Below are 19188 nucleotides of genomic sequence, written 5' to 3'. Positions count from 1 at the left end.
GGGGCAATAAATTGCAATTGAGATACAGTGACCAGGTACCGTTTGCAGTGACAGACGACCAAAAACGCCGGTAAATATTTCCGAATTTCACCCCTTTTTAAAAGAAACTGAAGTAACATAATTGAATTTACACATAAAAGAGAATAAACCTGTATTAACTGTTATTTTTCAAAAATATAAAAGCAAACCGATTGCATTGTTTAGCATACGTTTTTACGATGAACAAGTTTTTCAACGCAGAAGATTGTTTGCAGTGCTATAGTGAATAATGCTATGTATGTTGGTTTGTTTGCTGGTTTATTAACATTGCTAGCCCCGCCCCAGCCCCCCCCCCCACATTTTTTTCTTAAATAAACCCACCTGGTTCAGTCATATGTAGACAGACATATTTATTCATGATTTATTTCACTTGCTAAAGCACCACTTATTTCTTTAAAAAAAATGGTGGAATTTGAGTGAGTTCAAAAAGTTCTTTAAATTTGTTCTTTAATTAAGTTTTAACTGTTTGCATTCCTTGTTCTCTACAGTCATCAAATCTGTGGTTAGATTAAAGAGCATCAACACTCCGAGAATGTGGACACAGACTTCAAGATCAGGATTGTTGCTTTGTCAACGATGCCTGCTGCAGTCTGCACTGTGTCGCAGCAAGGCTACTGCAGCCAAAGCAGCACCTGCAGTTAAAGCGTTCCACTATCAAGACATCATGAAGCCAGAATCGACCCTTGATATTCCATACAAGAAATTGACAGGTACTAGTTGTGATAATCGTAACCCTCCATCCTCCCGCTGGAGATGGAGGTTTATGATTATCGCAAGATGGAGGATCTAGTTGCGATAATTGTAACCATCCATCCTCCCGTCTGGAGATGGAGGGTTATGATTATCGCAAGATGAAGGATCTAGTTGCGATAATCGTAACCCTCCATCCTCCTGCTGGAGATGGAGGGTTATGAGTATCGCAGGATGGAGGATCTAGTTGCTATAATCCTAATCCTCCATCCAGAGATGGAGGGTTATGATTATCACAGGATAGAGGGTCTAGTTGCGATAATCATAACCCTCCATCCTTGCGTTAGGAGGATGGAGGGTAAAACGATGTGATAACCGTAACCCTCCATCAACTGCCCTCCATACTCCAATACTCCTGTCTTAGGATGGAGGGTACTATTATCCCAACAAGACAGATACTAGATACTCGGCTCGGGCTAGCTTGGCTCCACGGTTGTTTTGATCAATTGCGTGTGCTTTGCGTACATGCTCCAGGGCTTCAGACAAAAGAACGCCGCCTGAAGCCAAATCCAAAGCCGCAGCAGTGGATTCGAAAAGGGCCATAGAAAGAGAAAGGGAGGATGGAGAGTTACGATTACGATTTAAAATAAAATTGCCAATTTAAATAATCAGATATTATAGACTAGAGAGAGAAAGAGAATCTGAATGATTAAATTTATCCTTAGCCAAAAATGTGGCTTTCAATCTATAAATTAATCAGTCCTATTTTTACCTCTACATTTGTTCAGTAATGTGATAATTGTAACCCTCCATCCTCCTAATGGCCGAAGAAGAAATAGGGTTATGATTCTGGCAGCATTGGGGTATAATGCTACGGAACAACTTCAATAAGAAGTGTTTTGCCAGCAAGGACACAAGTGTCACGAGTAGGAATGGAACCCACCTTCCGGTGACGCAGCTACCAGAACCTGATTTGGATGCGCTTAACTGTTTGGCCACAACATTATGCCCCCCTGATAATTGTCTGCAGTTCCAACATAGGTTTTCAAAATTCCTGACTTATGGGATCTTGACTTTTTTGTTTCCTGATCATAAAGGTGATTTTGTATCGACTTTTGAAGTCAAAGGACGAAAGATTCTTAGTGTTGAACCGGAGGCACTGAGGGTAATCACAGCACAGGCAATGGTTGACATTGCACACTTGTTGAGGCCTAAACACTTACAGGTTGGTATGGCACCTAACATTCTTTAAACAATCTTTTGGAATGTCTTGGGAATAGCTTCAGGGTAGAGTCATCATTCGGTTTCGGTCAATGTAGTGTTGATTTTTAGCAAAAATTATCAGGAACGATAGAATAAAAGTCACTTGTGAATGTTTTAATTGAATACAGCGTCTACCTATTGAGAAAATAGCAAAATATTGTCACAGTATTTTCTTCCAAAAATGCAAAGTCCATCCACGTTTAGTGAGGTGACAGCGGGGTACCAACCACTGGTCGAATTTGTCTTAAGACATTTTAAAGATTTTGCATTCGTACAAAAAAAGATTTGCGTGTGGACTTTCGAGCTGAGAGATATGAACAACGTTCAAATTAGTAACTGTTTTTTGTTGTATTCACCAGCAATTGTCAAGTATCCTTGATGATCCTGAAGCTTCTAGTAACGATAAATTCGTCGCTCTGGAACTTCTGAAGAATGCCAACATAGCGGCTGGTATGGTGCTCCCGGGATGTCAGGACACAGGCACCGCTATCATCATGGGTATGTCTGTTTGTTTGTTTGAATGATATTCCCATCAAGGGAACTCGGCAAACTCCCACAGCGGATATAAACACCAAGCTGGCAACAACCAATCTCTCTCATACAAAAATTGGTTTAATGTCTATGATTATGAATCGCACAAATAAAGAAATTGTGATTCAGTAACTAGACGACAATATTTATTCTAATCGTTGTGAAATAAGCGGTTAGCTAGGGGGATTCGAACCCACAACCTTGTGATTGCAAGTCGTGCAGTCTAACCACTTAACCACGCTGTCTGCATTAGCTTGATTTACTGAAGTAGGGTTGAGTAAGCAGGGTTTGCTGTTAGACTGGGCCTTTGTCTGTACCCGTTAGGATAAAGACAGGTACCTGCTACTCAGATCCATGATTTCATTCGATACAATGATATGATTGGATAAACGTGCAGTGTCATGAACTTTAAACCATCGATGCCCAAACAGTACACTCCTATCACGTCCGCCATAGAATTTGACTGAATGTGATATGATTTTAAATCAAATAAATGGGAAGTGTGTAATTCAAAATTTGTATCCCATTAATCTTGCAGGCAAGAGAGGGCAGAATGTATGGACAGATGAAAAAGATGAAGAGCACTTGTCTAGGGGGGTTTATGACTCCTACACTCAGAGAAATCTGCGTTACTCACAGGTAAAAACAGAAAAATACAACAATCCAGCCTCTGCCTTTTCTTCAGATATTTTCATGGTGTTGATCATCTGTGTGTCCGACCCAGTTCCTCCTATCGGGATGTTTGAGTCTGAAACCAGGCTTTCTCCGAGACGTAAAACAAAGAGCCGTTCCAAAAGCTTCATTTGTCAAAATCGCTGCTCGCACGAAAAAACATCAATTTGTTTTCAAATTCATCCTCTTTTTTGTGTGTCTGCCTGATGAAAAAAAAAACTGTTATTTTTCTTCAGGTACAACAAAAATGTATGCTGAGGATACTGATCCAAGCACTTTTTTTTTTTTATTCTTCAACTTTGGATTGATATTAGGTTGGCATGCCATCATTCCAAAATACCCCTTAAAATGTGAGCCTATTTTAAGACCTTAATGTCAGCAAAAAAATAGTGACTTCTCAATGACTGTATGTCAGCAATGACTCTTGTCCTGGCAAGATACTGATGTAGTCGGCATTCCACAGGTTCAATTTCAAAAGGAATATGTCATTAAACGCTGCCCTCTCTTGACCATTCTTTTCTCCATCACCACCTAGGTCGCACCCCTCGATATGTTTAAGGAGACGAACACGGGCACCAACCTCCCAGCTCAAGTGGAGATCTATGCCACACCCGGAAGCGAGTACAACTTTCTCTTCATCGCTAAAGGAGGGGGTTCGGCCAATAAGACATTTCTCTATCAGCAGACAAAGGCCCTTCTTAACCCTGAGAAGCTGGCTAGTTTCATCAATGAAAAGATCAAGGTGAAACCATTTGGTTTGAAGACATCCCCCCCCCCCCATCCACCCCATCCTTCTTGTCCCGGAAGAGAAGGATAAACATAAAGAAACAAAACAAAGTTCAAAACCATCAAATAAATGAGGTCGTTTTTCTTCAATAGAAATGTTTCGGCACCCTCATGTTCTGACACCCCCATGTTCCGACACCCCCCATGTTTCGATGCCCATGTTATGTATGCTTCTAAACCTAACGCTAACACTGACCCTAACCCTTACCCTGGTGTGTAGACTGAGAGTAGTCACCTGTTTGCCGATATCCGAAAGAAAGAAAAATAGAAACAAGAAAGCTTCAAAACCACCAAATATATCAGGTAACTTTTCTTGACAAACAAACCAAACCGACATCAGACAAACATATTTTTAACTTGCGTTATTTGACAATGAACTGTTGTTGTTCTTAGACAATCGGGACGTCAGCCTGCCCACCGTATCATTTAGCTTTTGTCGTTGGAGGTCTCTCGGCTGAGATGACACTCAAGACAGTCAAGATGGCATCCACAAAATACCTTGATAATCTTCCAACTACAGGTATGTCATGCCTCTTTGAAAAGGTACATGTCAATGCTGAATCCTCCAAAATCCTTTTTTTTGGGGGTGTTGCTTGAAGTTGATGGATACAGTATTGTTCGCTAAACTTTACTGCAGTATGACTAAAGGCAAATCAGCCTTAACAAAAAACGAAGCTTGTGTTATCACAGAGTGGAACATAGAATTGACTTGTAATAGGTTGTGGTTAAAACAGGTATGTTTTTACCCATACAGCGATATGAACCACTGTGTATGCTCAGTATTTTCCAAAGTCCTTTAAAAAAAAAAATGCGCAGACATAATACTGGGGTGCGACATAAGCCCAAACCCTTTGCATAAGCAGTTGTCTTACCACTTGACGCCCTTAAAGGCCCATGCTTTACCAGCTTAATTAGGCTAGTAGGTAGAGGCAGTTTATACAATCCTATATTTAGCAGTAGGGACCTGAACAGATTTTGAACTAGCATCAGGGGTAAAGAGTACTTTATTTGTGTTTTTATCCTTACACCGAAAACACTGGTTACAAAAAAGTACACAATATTATTAATGAACCGTTTTTATGTGCCGCAAAATTAGAATGAAGTCTCGGAGGGCTTTTGGAAAGTGAAAGAGTGAAAACCAAGACTGTTGAATACAAAAATTACAGAAAATGCAGAAAGAACTACAAAATGCATAAATGCAAGTTATTTCACAAAAAGAGGTGTCACCAAAACAAAGCATTTTAATTGTTTATGTGTGGCAATGCCTACTTTCCTCATTTTATAAGGGAAATGAGTTCTGACTTTCATTTAAATTGTTTCAACCATTTTTATTTCAAAAAGGAAATGAGCACGGTCAAGCTTTCCGTGATCTTGATATGGAGCAGAAGATACTAGAGTTGTGTCGGAGTACGGGCATCGGGGCACAGTTCGGAGGTAAATACTTCTGTCATGATGTCAGAGTGATCAGATTACCTAGACACGGAGCGTCGTGCCCCGTGGGTCTCGGTGTGTCCTGCTCTGCGGACAGACAGGTGAGTTTTCTTTGCTGAATAATTGTCGAAAATTTCTTATGCTGATTTAGAATGCCGTAAGCATTTTGGACATTTCAAACTTCTCAAAAAATGTCCAGGAAAGGTCTTTAGGGATTTCCAAAGATAAATGACAAGCTGGTATCATTTTAACATGTTGGTCTATCCCAACATATGCATATAATAACAATTCTGTGAAAATTTTGGCTCAGTCAGTAGGTCATCAAAATTGCAAGAAAATAATGAAAGAAAAGCACCCTTGTTGCACAAATTTGTGTGCTTTTAGATGCCTAAGAAAGGCTTCAGGGCTGAAGTCTTGCTCAGATTCATATATTTTAGTTATTTTCTCAAAAACTATGTTACTTCAGAGAGAGTCGTTTCTCACAATGTGTCATACTATCAACAGCTCCCGTTGCTCGTTACTAAGGAACTTTTTGTGCTAATATATATTTTGAGTAATTACCAAACATGTCCAGCCGTCCATTTCACCAAACTCTTCCTAACTTAGGATTAATCTTAGGACATAGGACGAGTTCAGTTCCGTGTCCGAAGACTTTTGGACGCAATGAACACATCCTAAGTTAGGACGGGTTACTCGTCCTAACTCGGGATAGGATTAATCCTAGCGTTTTGTGAAAGCGAATGCAGTACTTTTAAAATCATTTAAATTGTTTTCTAGATTCTTGGTAAAATCACTGAGGACGGTGTATTCTTGGAGCAGCTAGAGACTGATCCAGGGAAGTACCTACCGGAGGTGGAGGAGGGCCATCTTGGAGGAGAAGTTGTCAAGGTAAGAACGGACAGATGGAAATGGCAAGAATAATGATCAAACTTTTCTTGTCAGTGGTTGGGCGGTTCTGATGCAGAAAACATATTCTGAATTTTGAATCTTGAATTAACACTTCATATTTTGATTTGATCTTTGCAATTTCAAATGATTTCCAATATTTTTGGCTGATTTCAAGATTTCTCAAACCTACCTGAGCCTAAATCAATTTAATGGATTTCAAATCCATTACATTTGTTTTTATATCAGCCAAAATGAAAGAAAACTAAACAAATACATATAAAGAACAAGTATTTCATTAAAGACAGCGGTCAAAAAGGGACAAAGAATTAATCCACACTTTGACCAAACCTGTAGTTTTGTTTTCCATGTAGTTTGTAATATCAGCAGAAACCCAGACCTGTTCTCCAGTTTCCAGGAGTTTTCAAATTTTTTGTAAAAATCTCATTCCTGTCTTTATCTTGGATGTGTCTCACTCTACTTCCAGGTTGATCTAAACCAACCCATGAGTGACGTCCTGAACACTTTATCAACCTACCCGATCAAGACTCGTCTTAGCCTAACGGGTACACTCGTGGTGGCACGAGACATCGCTCACGCCAAATTACAAGAGCGATTGGACAAGGGAGAGGGTCTGCCACAATATATGAAAGATCACCCAGTCTACTATGCAGGGCCTGCCAAGACCCCTGAGGTAAATTTTACAGGCCTGAAGGTGTGTGGGCTACAAATCAACTACTTCTCCAGGGGCCATTGCCACCTATTCCTGGGACAGAACAGGGTTACCCCCACCGCCCCCCCCCCCTTTTCAGTCCGTTCGGATGTAGGCTTGGGTATCATCTATCAGAAACCTGGCTGGTAGAGCAGCTGAAAGCACTACCTCCCCAACTTTTACGAAGAAATCATGGTTAAGTGTCTTGCTTAAAGACAAGAGTGTCACGACCGGGACTCGAACCCACACTCAGAAACACTACAGAGCTTGAATCCGGTGCTCTTAAAGGCAGTGGATACTTTTGGTAATTTCTGAAAATAATTGTTATCATAAAACCTTTCTTGATTACAAGTAATGGGGAGAGGTTGATAGTACAAAACATTGTGAGAAACGGCTCCCTCTGAAGTGCCATAGTTTTCGAGAAAGATGTAATTTTCCACGAATTTGATTTCGAGACCTCAAGTTTAGAACATGAGGTCTCGAAATCAACCATCTAAACGCACACAACTTCATGTGAGAAGGGTTATTTTTCTTTCATTATTATCTCGCAACTTCGATGACCGATTGAGCTCAAATTTTCACGGGTTTGTTATTTTATGCATGTTGAGATACACCAACTGTGAAGGCTAGTCTTTGACAATAACCTATAGTGTCCACTGCCTTTAACCATTAGGCCAATTGGGTGAACACAATTTCTGGAACAGGATTTGAACCTGCTACCTCTGGAGTATGAGCCAGGTCTATACCAACTCTAGCCTAACTTTGTGGTTTCCCTTTTTATGTCAATATCTTTGCCGGTGGCAATCGGATGTAATTCATCTTTGAACACTTAGGTCTCGGATGATCGTCTGAACTGATTTGTGTATGCCAATTTGACGGGAAACCAAGAAATTGAAAAATGCATTGATGCAAAAATTGAATAGTGATTTATTTTGTTCCAGGGTTACGCCTCTGGATCGTTTGGCCCCACCACAGCCGGGAGGATGGACTCCTACGTCGATGGCTTCCAAGCAGCAGGTGGCTGCAAGGTCATGCTAGCCAAGGGAAACCGCAGCAAACAGGTAATGTCTGTCAAAAACAATTAGATGTCAGTGTATACTAAAACGATTTACACCAGTGCCAGTACCCATTTGTACTCCTGGGTGGAGAGAAGCAGTTGTGGTAAAGTGCCTTGCTAAAGGACACAATTGTCCAGACTGGCCAGGCCAGGTTCCAAACCCACATTCTGTAAATTACAGAACTAAGTCCACTGCCCTAAACCGCACTGGCACGAACGCCCTGCAAGAATGTAATCTGTATAAATATCAGAATATTTTGTTGCTTGTGTGACTAGGTAACCAAGGCGTGTAAGACCCACGGTGGTTTCTACCTCGGCTCCATCGGCGGGCCGGCAGCCATCTTAGCGCAGAACTGCATCAAGAAGCTTGAGGTCCTGGAGTACGCTGAGCTTGGAATGGAAGCCATCTGGCGCATCGAGGTGGAGGACTTCCCAGCGTTCATCGTAGTCGATGATAAAGGAAATGACTTCTTCAAGGAATGGCAGTTAGAATGAAGCAGACCTGGACCCAATTTTATAGAGCTGCTTAGGGGATTATTTGGTGCTTATTAGATTTCAAAGTGCTGCTTACCGTAAGCACATGAAAGGGTACGCAAACCTTCCGCTGCTTCTTACTGTATTATAACAGTGTCAATCCATACCGCCTAATTTACCTATGAAATACGCTTACGATCAAGCACATTTTTTTGCAAAAGTTAACATGAGATTTGCTTACCGGTAAGCAGGGCTATGAAATCGGCCCCTGCTTGTTCAGTAATGTAATCAGACTATGGTCGCGTTTGATGAAGTAATTATTGGCTCGGTGCCATCACGCATTAATTTGCTTTGGCTGCAATGTTGAATAGTCCTTTTCTCTGCTGCGTCACCGTAGCCAACAGTTGTAGCCGTAGCCATAAAGTCGCTTGACTATTTTTATTTAATTAATTTGCTGCAACAGCTACCGCATGGCATCTTCATACATGAACTAGATTTCGGAGATCTTTCGGAGATCTTCGGAAACTAGAGTTTCTAAGTTTACAATATTTGTAAACAGCTTCACAGAAGGAGACAAGTTTTGTATAGTTTATCAACCATGCCAAAGCCATCCAACAATCTGAATATGTTTGGTCCGCATAGAGAATACTGAGCTCAATTGTCGTCTGTGTCTGCTGTGCGTGCCCGCCCTCTATGTCAGCTGTGGACAAAGAGTACTAATCAATGGGGGGGAGGGGGGTGGACAGAATCACCTGCCACACCCCCACCCCACCCCCTTCTGTGGTGACTCCACTGTGGTTGATGATATTATTTAACATAATGAAGGACTTTAACTAGCATGCTCATCAAGAGTTCATCAGTAAATATAAATCTAGAAGCTGCTACTAAAGAAACCCCAGGGGAAGAACCCCATGACTAGTACGAGTCTATGAATGGTCTCAATAAAGTTGGAAAGCTGTAATAGGTGATGACATCATTTGACACAGCCACAGACCTTTTATTTTCTTCAATGGAGTTCAAATGTTTGACCTTTACGAAGTATATACATACAAATGATTTTTTTCACGAAATATAATATACAAATCTTCAATAATATTGCTGTGTAGATTTTATGAAATGTATATAAGAATTAAACAAAAATTACTTTTAAAAACAGACTTTCTTGGGACTGTTTTGTGTGTCAAATTTCACAAAGTTTGATAGTTTTGTATATTATGTTATAATAAAATAAATGTACAATTAATCACATGGTTGTTTGACACATGGTTGCAGTTGGATAGGTTCAGAAACACTACCAGACAGACATTGTATTAAAACTCTAACGATGGTCGGCTTCCAAAAGTAAAAATTCCCCTTTTCTGTAAAAATTAATTAACACTTGGCAAAACGACTCACTTGATACTTAGCAATAAAAATGTAGTTTCAGTATCGTCTGCAGATTAAAAGCTACCGTATGGCAAATAGGAATTTGTGTCTGGCGCTAAGGCCCCCCCCCCAAAAAAAAAAATATATTTATATATATACCAGTTGATAATCCTCTCTCTCCCTCAACCTTTTTTGAGGCCGCATCCATTTTTTATTTACTTGTTTTGTTCAAAAAGACAAATTTTCTGTTTAATTCTCAAACTTACAAATAAATCTGTAAAGTAAGTGGTGACTTTAAACTGAAGAATTGGTGGCCAGTTCGAACTAAATTGGAAGAAAAAAATCAATAGAAAGGCCCTCATCCTCCTCTTTGGAAACACCTTAACGATCAACTGGTATTTTCTTTGACTTTGCCTAACTGGAGAAAAGTGGAAGAATTTCACTGCAGTATATCCTTCAGAGTATTTCACTCTTAGCAATGGGTCTTGTACTTTGACTTGACATGTGTTGAGGCAAGGATGTTCGTCTGGTTCTCGCATTTCTTATCTCAATGTCCGTCATCACTTCAAAATTTTCATTTATGTGGTTGTAAGTGCTCTGAGAGACTGATGTAAAGTCTAAGAAACCGGAAGTGTCCAGAGAATGAGAGCGTCGCCTCTTCTGTGCCGGGTTCGAAGGAGATGGAGACGAAGTTGTCTCAGTTCTAGAATGAAGGTTGTGGTTGGTATGAGTTTCGCTAGGTTTTGAAGCATTTATGTCAAGTTTAGATAATTTGTTTCTCAATGGTATTTCACCTCTGCTGTTAGGCCTAACATCATCCAAGTCTTTATGTGTTTCTTTGGAACCTAGACGTATGCCATCTCCCTTGATAGCCGGATTGGTGTCAACGTTGGTGGGACTTCTGTCGACAGGTGCCAGTTTAAAGTCTAGATCTTTTGGCTGGGCTGGCAATTTATCGTCAGTGCCATGCCTTGTTTTCCGTTGGTCACAATTATCATTTGATTCTTCGCATTCAAAGTAATGGATGCCAGATAGTTTATTCTCTGGCAGATTCTGTATAGTTTCACTGTTGTTGTTTGACTGTGGCTTCCCAACATTCCCGACTTGGCCGTCATTACTCTGGTCTTTGGTTTGGCTACCTCCCGATCCAGCATTAAGCCAGTACGGGATTGTCAGGTTATACTTACCCTTTCTCCTCTTACTCCCCAGCTTAAGCATAGGTGGCTTGCAGAACAGTGATGCAACAGAGCTATCCGAACTCATCGAATCGTCACTCTCTGATCCCCTGCTAACATCGTTATCAGAGGGAGTAACACTGATTGATGGGACCGTATTTTGCTCATTGCCTGGCTGCTTTTTGGCGGGAGTTAAATTAATGGCGCGAAGGAAATGTCTGTACGTGATATCACCGCTTTGTGTGTTTTCATCAACATCACCCTCAGGTTGTTCAACATTTGAGCATGCTGTTGCAGTTTGGGAATAGGACTGGTCATTTCTTACGTTGACAGTCATCTGATTGGATACATTTTCGTCCCTAACATGCATGTTGGATTTCTCTTTAACGTTATCCTGAGTCTTAATAGTGACTTTTGGTCCATCGAATTTTCCAACAATGGGTTCATTTGCAGCCCGTGCACCAGCTGCGATTAACGGTTCTTCTCTTGCCGGCTGTACATGTTCTGGCCGCATTATGACTTTCTGGAACAACAAATTTAATACCTTCGGATCTTCTGACGTCAGCCCGTGGAAGACTATATCTTTCTCCATGGGTTGGTCTGAAACTCCTCGAGGCTTGAAACCTCCACCTTCATCTGCTTCTCCACTGCGGAATCTACTTGCTATCTGTTGATCATCAAAGGGTTGGCTCGAAACATTTCTTGTCCCATCACCTCGTGTCAAAGGAATATCTGAAACTGACCCACTGTACACCTGGATATCTGCGGGTCTTTCAGTTTTAGTATTTGACTCCTCTAGTATTTTATCTTCGATTTTGTGAGGATGGTGAAATTGATGTGTACCATTGGATACTGACCTGGCAGCTCTTTCATTGACGACATCATACCTGGCGTCTGTCGTGTTAACTGGGATTTTATTCAAAGAAACACTTTCATTTTGTGGTTCGTTTTTGAAAATAATCCGGTGATGGTTTTCTGTCGTAATTTGAGCCTCATCAGCCGTTGGTAGATGATGCAAAACTTGAATTTTTTCTTTGTTGACGTGTCTGCATTTCGTCTCACAGCCATTTGGTCTTTCTACATCTCGAGGAACATTAATGTAGCATGATGAGAAATTTTCCACAAAAGTGTGTTTGCCATCAGTGACATTTGACGTATCTGTTGCCGTCACAACCTCTTTAGTCTTTTCGCCTTCTCCATTGTCAATTCTAAAAGACAAAGACCTCTGCAGAAGTTGCTCACAGTGTACCTCCAGATGCTTCAAGGAGTCCATGCCTCGACCAAGATGCGGAAGTTCAGCGTTAACAAGAGCACCTTTTTGTCCAGTCTCAGCTCTTACTAAAACAATATCGTTGTTGGGCATCTCGGCTCTGACATCAGTATAGTCTGCATGGTCAACCACAAGAGGCACACTCATCTCTGGTGCCTTATTCTGATCTGAGAGCCGTCCTCGCACCGCTCCTTCTTGCCCCGAGACTTCCTTCTCACCCTCTCTGATCGAACCTTGATCAAGATGACAATGGAGGGGATAGCTTTGACCAATCGTCTCCACTGTATCTTGATGTTGTCGACAGCCAATACCCAAGACTAAATTGGCATCCTCTTTGATTGCACCTAGATCAGTAGGATCCGAATGGGAATACCCTTGATTAAGTATCCCCATTGCACTGTGTTGTCGAATGCCAACCCTTTGAGCCATGTGGTTTTCCGGATCATGATAAACAATGCGTTGTTCATCATTGATAAAGACAGGATTGGTGGCATTTCTCTCTCGCTGATAAAATTCCAGTGGCAAGTTAGATGCAGACTTGACATGAATTTGATCCCGGCTGAATAGTTCCATATTTTGATTTGAATTCTGAGCAGGATATTCAAAGTTCCTATACTGCGCCTGACGAATGACGAAGTCGTCAGGGATAACAGTTTCTTCCTTTGTCCCTCTTTGCTCTCTCATCTCAACCCTCGCTTCATCTTTTAGTCTCTTAAGACGTTCTCCCTGTTTCCTCAGAACCCGTGGCTTTGTACTCTTCGGACGGACAGATATCGTAACTTTTCTCTCCATTGCGGGGGAAGTTTCTGCTGCTGGGTGATCGCATCGAGCCGCCCGTTGCTCTGCTCTTCCACGAACCCGTCCATTCTTCTCCGCAAAGTTGCTTGCTCTTTGGTGATTTTCTTGTTCAGCAAGCATCCTTTCATCGTGGTTTGCATCATCTTTGCAATCGCAAAGAGAACATCTATTGTCGTCTTGTTGTGAGGAGATGTAATAGGCCTTCCCGTTGATAATGTAAACGGGCATAGGACCTTCACCCGAGTCTGTAAAGATTAGGCATAACAAAAGTGTTAGTTTTGTAAGTTTTTATCAAAAAAGAAACGCAAAGTAAAAAAAACAAAAATTGTTTTCAATCGGTACCATTTTGATTAATGTATTAGTAATTAGTGCGACAACAATGATAAACCTAATAAGTTATAAATATAACAGTTGAAAAACCGCGTCTCAGCGGCCACGAATGATCTTGCACCTTTTTATGAAATTGATATACATGATTGGCGTATATAACACAATGAACGCGACTGACATTACCAGTTGTCCAATCATCACTCAGAGAGCTCATCTCACTGCTGCATGAGTCATCTTCACTGACGTAACAATTAGACTCGCCTCCAGCCTTCACTGCATCCGCTCCCTGTCTGACAAGGATGACCCTTGATACATCCCCTTTAGCCCCTGGATAACTCATGACGTCATCTTCCCAGTGAATACTGCGTCTTGGCTTCTCTAAGTAGCGATGTGGTGGGGTGGGGAGGAACTCTGAGGATTTTGAAGGGATGAGGATGGAGCGAACTGATGCGCGATGATGGTGTTCTTCGACAGAGTCTTCAAGACTGTGCGAGATCAGGTCACCAGTACTGTAAGACTTAGGTAGGGACCTAATCAGTGAAGCAATATAATAACATAAACTGGTACAGCAAAATTAAATGATATCAAAGCGCAATGATAAAGTTACAAAAACTAATACAATTTTAAGTGTAGCGTGACATTTCTGTGCAAATTTCTTCAAGAAAATTGATTTTGTTTTTTGTTTTAGTGAAGATTGTATTTACAGATTTTATTTGAAAGAACTGATACAATTTTGTTTAAAATATCAAGTTATGAAGAATAAGGGATCCCGACTAACATATAAATCAGTTTTGGGTGTACAAAACAAAATGAACATTCAACCTACGACCATGCCCTATTTTGGTGGTCTCACAATTTTTGTCAATATTTTTGTACAGGGGATGGGATGCCCGAGTGGTGTCATATTTATCGTGTAAAGCCAGGTGAATTGAGGCAACACATGGAACCAGACAAAGATAGCTACAGTGTGAGTAGATGAATTGCACATCATGACGTCATTGGCCACCATCATTGGCTGAGAGTTACGTGCACTTTGCCACTGTTTATCATCAAATACTAATAGTTTAGGTTGTCTTACCTATTTGGTCTGCTCAGATACCACGATGGAACATCATCTAGGCCTAAGGTTGAGTCGTAAACAACTGACTGTGACACGTGCCTGTGCTCTGGTTTATACACTGCAAATAAAAAAACACTTCTATTAATTTGATTAAATTTGGCACTTAAAAGAAATCATGTCCAAAAAGTTAATACTTCAAGATTCTTGTGTAAAAATGGTCCTTAGTTTTATCTATGCATTCGTTTAAACTATGTTTAGGCTGTGTACAAACCCGACCCATGGCTTCAACAGGAATCCCTTTTCAGTGTTTTATATGGCAACGGGCCTACAATCGTTTATGAAAGGGCTACAGGGCACCAAGGCATTTTCTTCTTCGTAAAGGGCACCCTATGAGGAAATTGTAAATTTCTACTGGGACATTTCAAGGGCACCAAGGCAATGGCATGAAGGCAATCACCTCCGTTGCCTCAGGAAGCATCAAACCTGAGGCCCTATCTTTGCTAGGAAACCATAATTAACGTCTGCTTTGTAACCGGATTGAATGACAGTCAATAACACCCTCCAATTCCCCCCCCCGAGCGTCAACTGCAAAATTGACTTACGTCCTTCATTTTGTTTCTTCTTCTCCCCGCCATTGCTACATCGACCACATAGCAAGATTTGAAATATCCGTCGGTACGGCGGGAAACTCCACAGAACAATTAAAGGGTTGAGAGCCCCCTCTATTGACAGCATTCGCACCACAGCAAAGTCCAATTCGGGGGTGACATCATATCCGGTCTGTGCCATAACAATAACGATCTATTTGTTCGTAGCAGAAAAAGAAAAAACAAATATTTAAAGACAATTAATTTTGTAATTTGGACTTTTAGCCTTAGTCGCTTATGAAGACCCAAATTGTTTTCATTAAGATGTATACTCTCTCGCAATGTAAAAGAGTGAAAAAACAATCGTTTTGTCCGCCATACCACTTTTGCAAACAGCCATAATGGCGGACAACTCTTCTTAGAGTTAAAGACGGGTACCTTCAACTTGAATAAGAATGAAGTTCTTTAAAATTTCACTTATAAAGAGAGACAAAATACTAACTTTCACTCTCAAAAGAGCGAAACTGACACGTACACTCGGCAAGGGAGAGTGAACTTGAGATAATAATCTCAGGATCTGAACTTCGGATGGCACTTCCAGAGCACCGTAGGTTTCATGATTCGATAGTTTTACGAAATGTTCTGAAGCTTATGATAAACGCCATTATGGCCCTTTTTGAAACCTCGGCTTCGGCTCCAGATTCGGCTCAGGCTAGCTTGGCACCGCGGTTGTTTTGACAACATTGCGCGTGCTTTACGTAGTGCTCTGGGCGTCAGACGAGAAAGCGGAACCGGAAGCCGAATCCAAAGCCGAAGCCGTGGATTCGAAAAGGGCAATGTAATTTAACCGAGACCATTTATCATGTCTTTTGAATAATCTAGACAAATTGAAATCGATCATGACATTTTCGGATAAATTCTAATTAACAAAAAAGCACAAGGAAGATAAAAATGACGCCTCTTTGAGACGAGTCAGGGAGGTTGGCCTTTTCTAAACGACACCCAAGAATCGATTGCAGACTTATCGATCAGAATCGATCATGAAGATCCCTCGTTTACGAGTCATTTGGGGAATAAGAAGTCAGTGACATGGGGTGATTTACATACTTGTTTCGATTTTGCACTCGGGAAGTGTTAAAAGACGGCCTTGAATGAACAGTAACTGATCTCTGCGTTGAGAAAGTAATCGAAAATGACATTCATAAAAGGAGGGTCCAAATTTTCCCGTGCACTAAAAGTCAATAGTCAGAACCTCAACATCGCGCCGCACAGTCTTCCAACGTGCTGTATTTACACGAAGGTGGGTTCGCTCGGCCCCAGCGGCCTGCCAGAAAGCAAGGCGCTGGGGACGAGCGAAGAAGGTGGGAACCCTCCTGGCTACCTCGTGCCCACATCAAGTCCAGAGAAAAGTAATCCTCTATTTGAAAAAAAAAGAAAAAGTTTTTGGCCTGACGTTTTGACCTCAGAAAAGTCTTTCTCGAATGCTTTCCCCATTTCCCCTTTACGTGATACACATCATGGTCTCATGATTTCTTAAGATACGGGGCGGGGGCTTGATACAGAATTTGCAAGTCTGTGGAACATGCTTCGAGTCGAGTGACCGAATGACCATTTTATGGATGTCTGAAGGATTTCGTGCTAACGACTATTTTGAGTAATTAGTGTCCATAGTAAGTGCCTTTGAGAATGGAAGCCAATTGATATTAGTGTACTCACCAGGAAGGGCAGGTAGCACATCCACTGTATTGTGACGACAGCAAGAACCGTCGCTGTAAAAGAAGTTTCATCATCAAGAACCGTAGCTGTAAAGGTAGCATCATCGTCGACGTTAAGTGGCTTCTGTTGCCATGGTTGCACATCATCTCCCCTAGTGACGCTTCTATGACCTCCTCTCTCTTTGGTCCTCTGTTGATTGTCCGTCACCTGGTTTAAAATGTTGCCGTTTATCTCTGAATGAACGCCGATAAGTTTGGTTTTATCTCGACCTCGTCTCCTTTCACAACATAGAGAAATATAGCAAAACAAACCTGCCTGTAGAAGGATGTACCCAATTATGACAATTGATATTGAGTAAGCACGTGACAATCTTGTTGTCACTTTGTAGTCAAAGTGACAATAGCTTCCAGTTGGTTCAAACGAGGCCATTTTGTGGCCGGCTATGACAGGCACAGCCGCAAGTAGACCCGATGCTAACACACAACAAACTGACACATAAAACAGTTGTTTAGGTATTAGTCTCCCATTATGATCCGGTCTTGACTTTTCAAGATATCGCTCCAAGAAGAGACTTGTTGTGACCACTACGCATGCGCATTTCGTCGCGAACGAAATCCAACCGTGGAAGTCACAAATAACTTCGTTCGAATTCACAGACCACTGATGGTGGCTCAGATAAGACACCGTAGATAGGACGGCCGGCACCGATGCGTATGTCCCTTCTAGGCATCCATATAGAGTAAGAAACCTCTCTGAATGACGGAGTCTTGATTTGCGTCTTTTACCGACAACGACCACCAGGAGGATGCTACTCATCAGCGAGATGGTTGAAACCACGGCGAGGGACACTCCTGCTGAGAACCCATCAATCTGGGTCTTAGATGTGATATTTGTCATTATGCATTCAGTCAGTAACTTATTCTGGTTGTGAAGCCAAGAAAAGCGAACTTCTTCTCTACACTAGCCCAAGAACCCAATGGAGAGAAGATAATGAAAGAAGTTTCAGTTTGAGATGTGGCAGGAACACCACATGATAATTACTCCAGGTAAAATTACTCCAGCTATCGCATAATTATTCCCCATCATTGTTCCATCCATGCTGGCTCATTGTGAAGCGAGCGTCAGTGCTGTTTCTGCAACTTGTCAACAGGCGGTGCAGCTAAACATTTACAGCTATCGCATTATTATTCCCCATCATTGTTCCATCCATGCTGGTTCATTGAGAAGCGAGCGTCAGTGTTGTTTCTGCAACTGTCAACAGGCGGTGCAGCTAAACATTTACAGCTATCGCATAATTATTCCCCATCATTGTTCCATCCATGCTGATTCATTGTTTCTGCAACTGTCAACAGGACCTTTCTGCAACAGAATCTTTCTGCAGCACAACTTACAAACGTGTGGCGGTGATGTGATGTACTCCTTTTGTAGTCATTAACGGCCGCTCAATTATGTATACACGCATTGTCAACATACAGAGGCACAACAAATAACCCCCCATAGAAATCGAAATGTTGTATCGATTGTGGACCTGTGTACGAGATGTTTAAGATTCATCTACTTTAAAGTCTACTTTATAATCTATACCATCCCCATTGCCCAAACCCCGAATTTAGCTTTTGAAATGTATTGAAGGGAAACGTTGCCTTTGGGCTATAAAAAGCTTTTTGCCATGACTGGAGAGTCAGAACTCACGCCATGGTAACAATCCTATAAGCTAAAATAGTAGTCCTAGTCGATTTTCTACTTTCCGATTAGTTAAAAAGCAGGACAGTTCTTTTTAGAACTGAGAAGTCTTCCGAAAATCCGAAAATCTATTCCGCGGTTCCAAAGAACAAAATCTACCTGGCAAGTAGAGACACACCTGGGCCAAAGTTTATAGAGCTGCTAAGCAAAAAACAAATTTGCTTAGCATGAAATTTCTTCCTTGGTAAAAACAGGATTACCAACCAAATTTCAATTCGTTGCATAGTCCTTGTTACTGGTATTCAGCTGTTGTTTGCTCATCCTGAAAATCACGTTAAAATTTGGTTGGTAATCCTGTTTTTATCAAGGAAGAAATTTCATGCTAAGCAAATTTCTGTGCTTAGCAGCTCTATGAAATTGGGCAATGGTGTTACCGTAAACCAAATATACATTGATACCTCACCAAGCCTTGCCTCAAATCCTATATGTAGCCTACATGATTGGGGATATTATAAGTTATCCACATCAACCCACGTACCCTAAACTGACATTTTAAATCTGGATTGGGATTAAACATTACCAGTGTAAATGGTTATAGTTTAAACATAAGCTTTAATGTGATAAAAACATGTTTTAAAAACTTTCGGGGGGGGGGGGGCATACG

The 19188-nt window shown here is 41.3% G+C and overlaps 2 protein-coding genes across 2 annotated transcripts; one reads left to right on the top strand and one right to left on the bottom strand.

Moving 5' to 3' along the window:
* Positions 1 to 32: 32 nt before the first annotated feature.
* LOC139950887 (fumarate hydratase class I, aerobic-like) lies at positions 33 to 9991 on the top strand. Its single transcript, XM_071949730.1, has 12 exons — positions 33 to 70; positions 528 to 749; positions 1827 to 1954; positions 2352 to 2490; positions 3062 to 3162; positions 3731 to 3937; positions 4375 to 4501; positions 5323 to 5513; positions 6190 to 6300; positions 6785 to 6991; positions 7951 to 8070; positions 8343 to 9991. The coding sequence occupies exons 2-12, from the start codon at positions 572 to 574 to the stop codon at positions 8559 to 8561; spliced, it is 1728 nt and encodes a 575-aa protein (XP_071805831.1). The 5' UTR covers positions 33 to 70; positions 528 to 571; the 3' UTR covers positions 8562 to 9991.
* Positions 9992 to 10227: 236 nt separating this feature from the next.
* Positions 10228 to 17738, bottom strand: LOC139951027 (uncharacterized). The gene is made up of 5 exons (XM_071949844.1): positions 16842 to 17738; positions 15141 to 15339; positions 14557 to 14656; positions 13662 to 14008; positions 10228 to 13393 (listed from the first exon to the last, which is right to left on the bottom strand). The coding sequence occupies exons 1-5, from the start codon at positions 17736 to 17738 to the stop codon at positions 10362 to 10364; spliced, it is 4575 nt and encodes a 1524-aa protein (XP_071805945.1). The 3' UTR covers positions 10228 to 10361.
* Positions 17739 to 19188: the final 1450 nt, after the last annotated feature.

The sequence above is a fragment of the Asterias amurensis genome, chromosome 18, assembly GCF_032118995.1.
Source record: "Asterias amurensis chromosome 18, ASM3211899v1".
In the NCBI taxonomy this organism is placed as follows: domain Eukaryota; kingdom Metazoa; phylum Echinodermata; class Asteroidea; order Forcipulatida; family Asteriidae; genus Asterias; species Asterias amurensis.
The sequence above is the reverse complement of the archived record's forward strand: the minus strand, read 5'-3'. Positions and strand labels throughout refer to the sequence as shown.

What these genes read in the sequence shown, in the direction of transcription:
- LOC139950887 (XM_071949730.1), top strand. Translation starts at nt 572, where the DNA reads ATGTGGACACAGACTTCAAGATCAGGATTGTTGCTTTGTCAACGATGC. An exon ending in GAAATCTGCGTTACTCACAG is followed by an intron (nt 3,163 to 3,730) that starts GTAAAAACAGAA and finishes ATCACCACCTAG; the next exon opens with GTCGCACCCCTCGATATGTT. An exon ending in GGCCTGCCAAGACCCCTGAG is followed by an intron (nt 6,992 to 7,950) that starts GTAAATTTTACA and finishes ATTTTGTTCCAG; the next exon opens with GGTTACGCCTCTGGATCGTT.
- LOC139951027 (XM_071949844.1), bottom strand. Translation starts at nt 17,738, where the DNA reads ATGACAAATATCACATCTAAGACCCAGATTGATGGGTTCTCAGCAGGA. An exon ending in TGTGCTACCTGCCCTTCCTG is followed by an intron (nt 15,340 to 16,841) that starts GTGAGTACACTA and finishes ACGAACAAATAG; the next exon opens with ATCGTTATTGTTATGGCACA. An exon ending in TATCTGAGCAGACCAAATAG is followed by an intron (nt 14,009 to 14,556) that starts GTAAGACAACCT and finishes TTCACTGATTAG; the next exon opens with GTCCCTACCTAAGTCTTACA.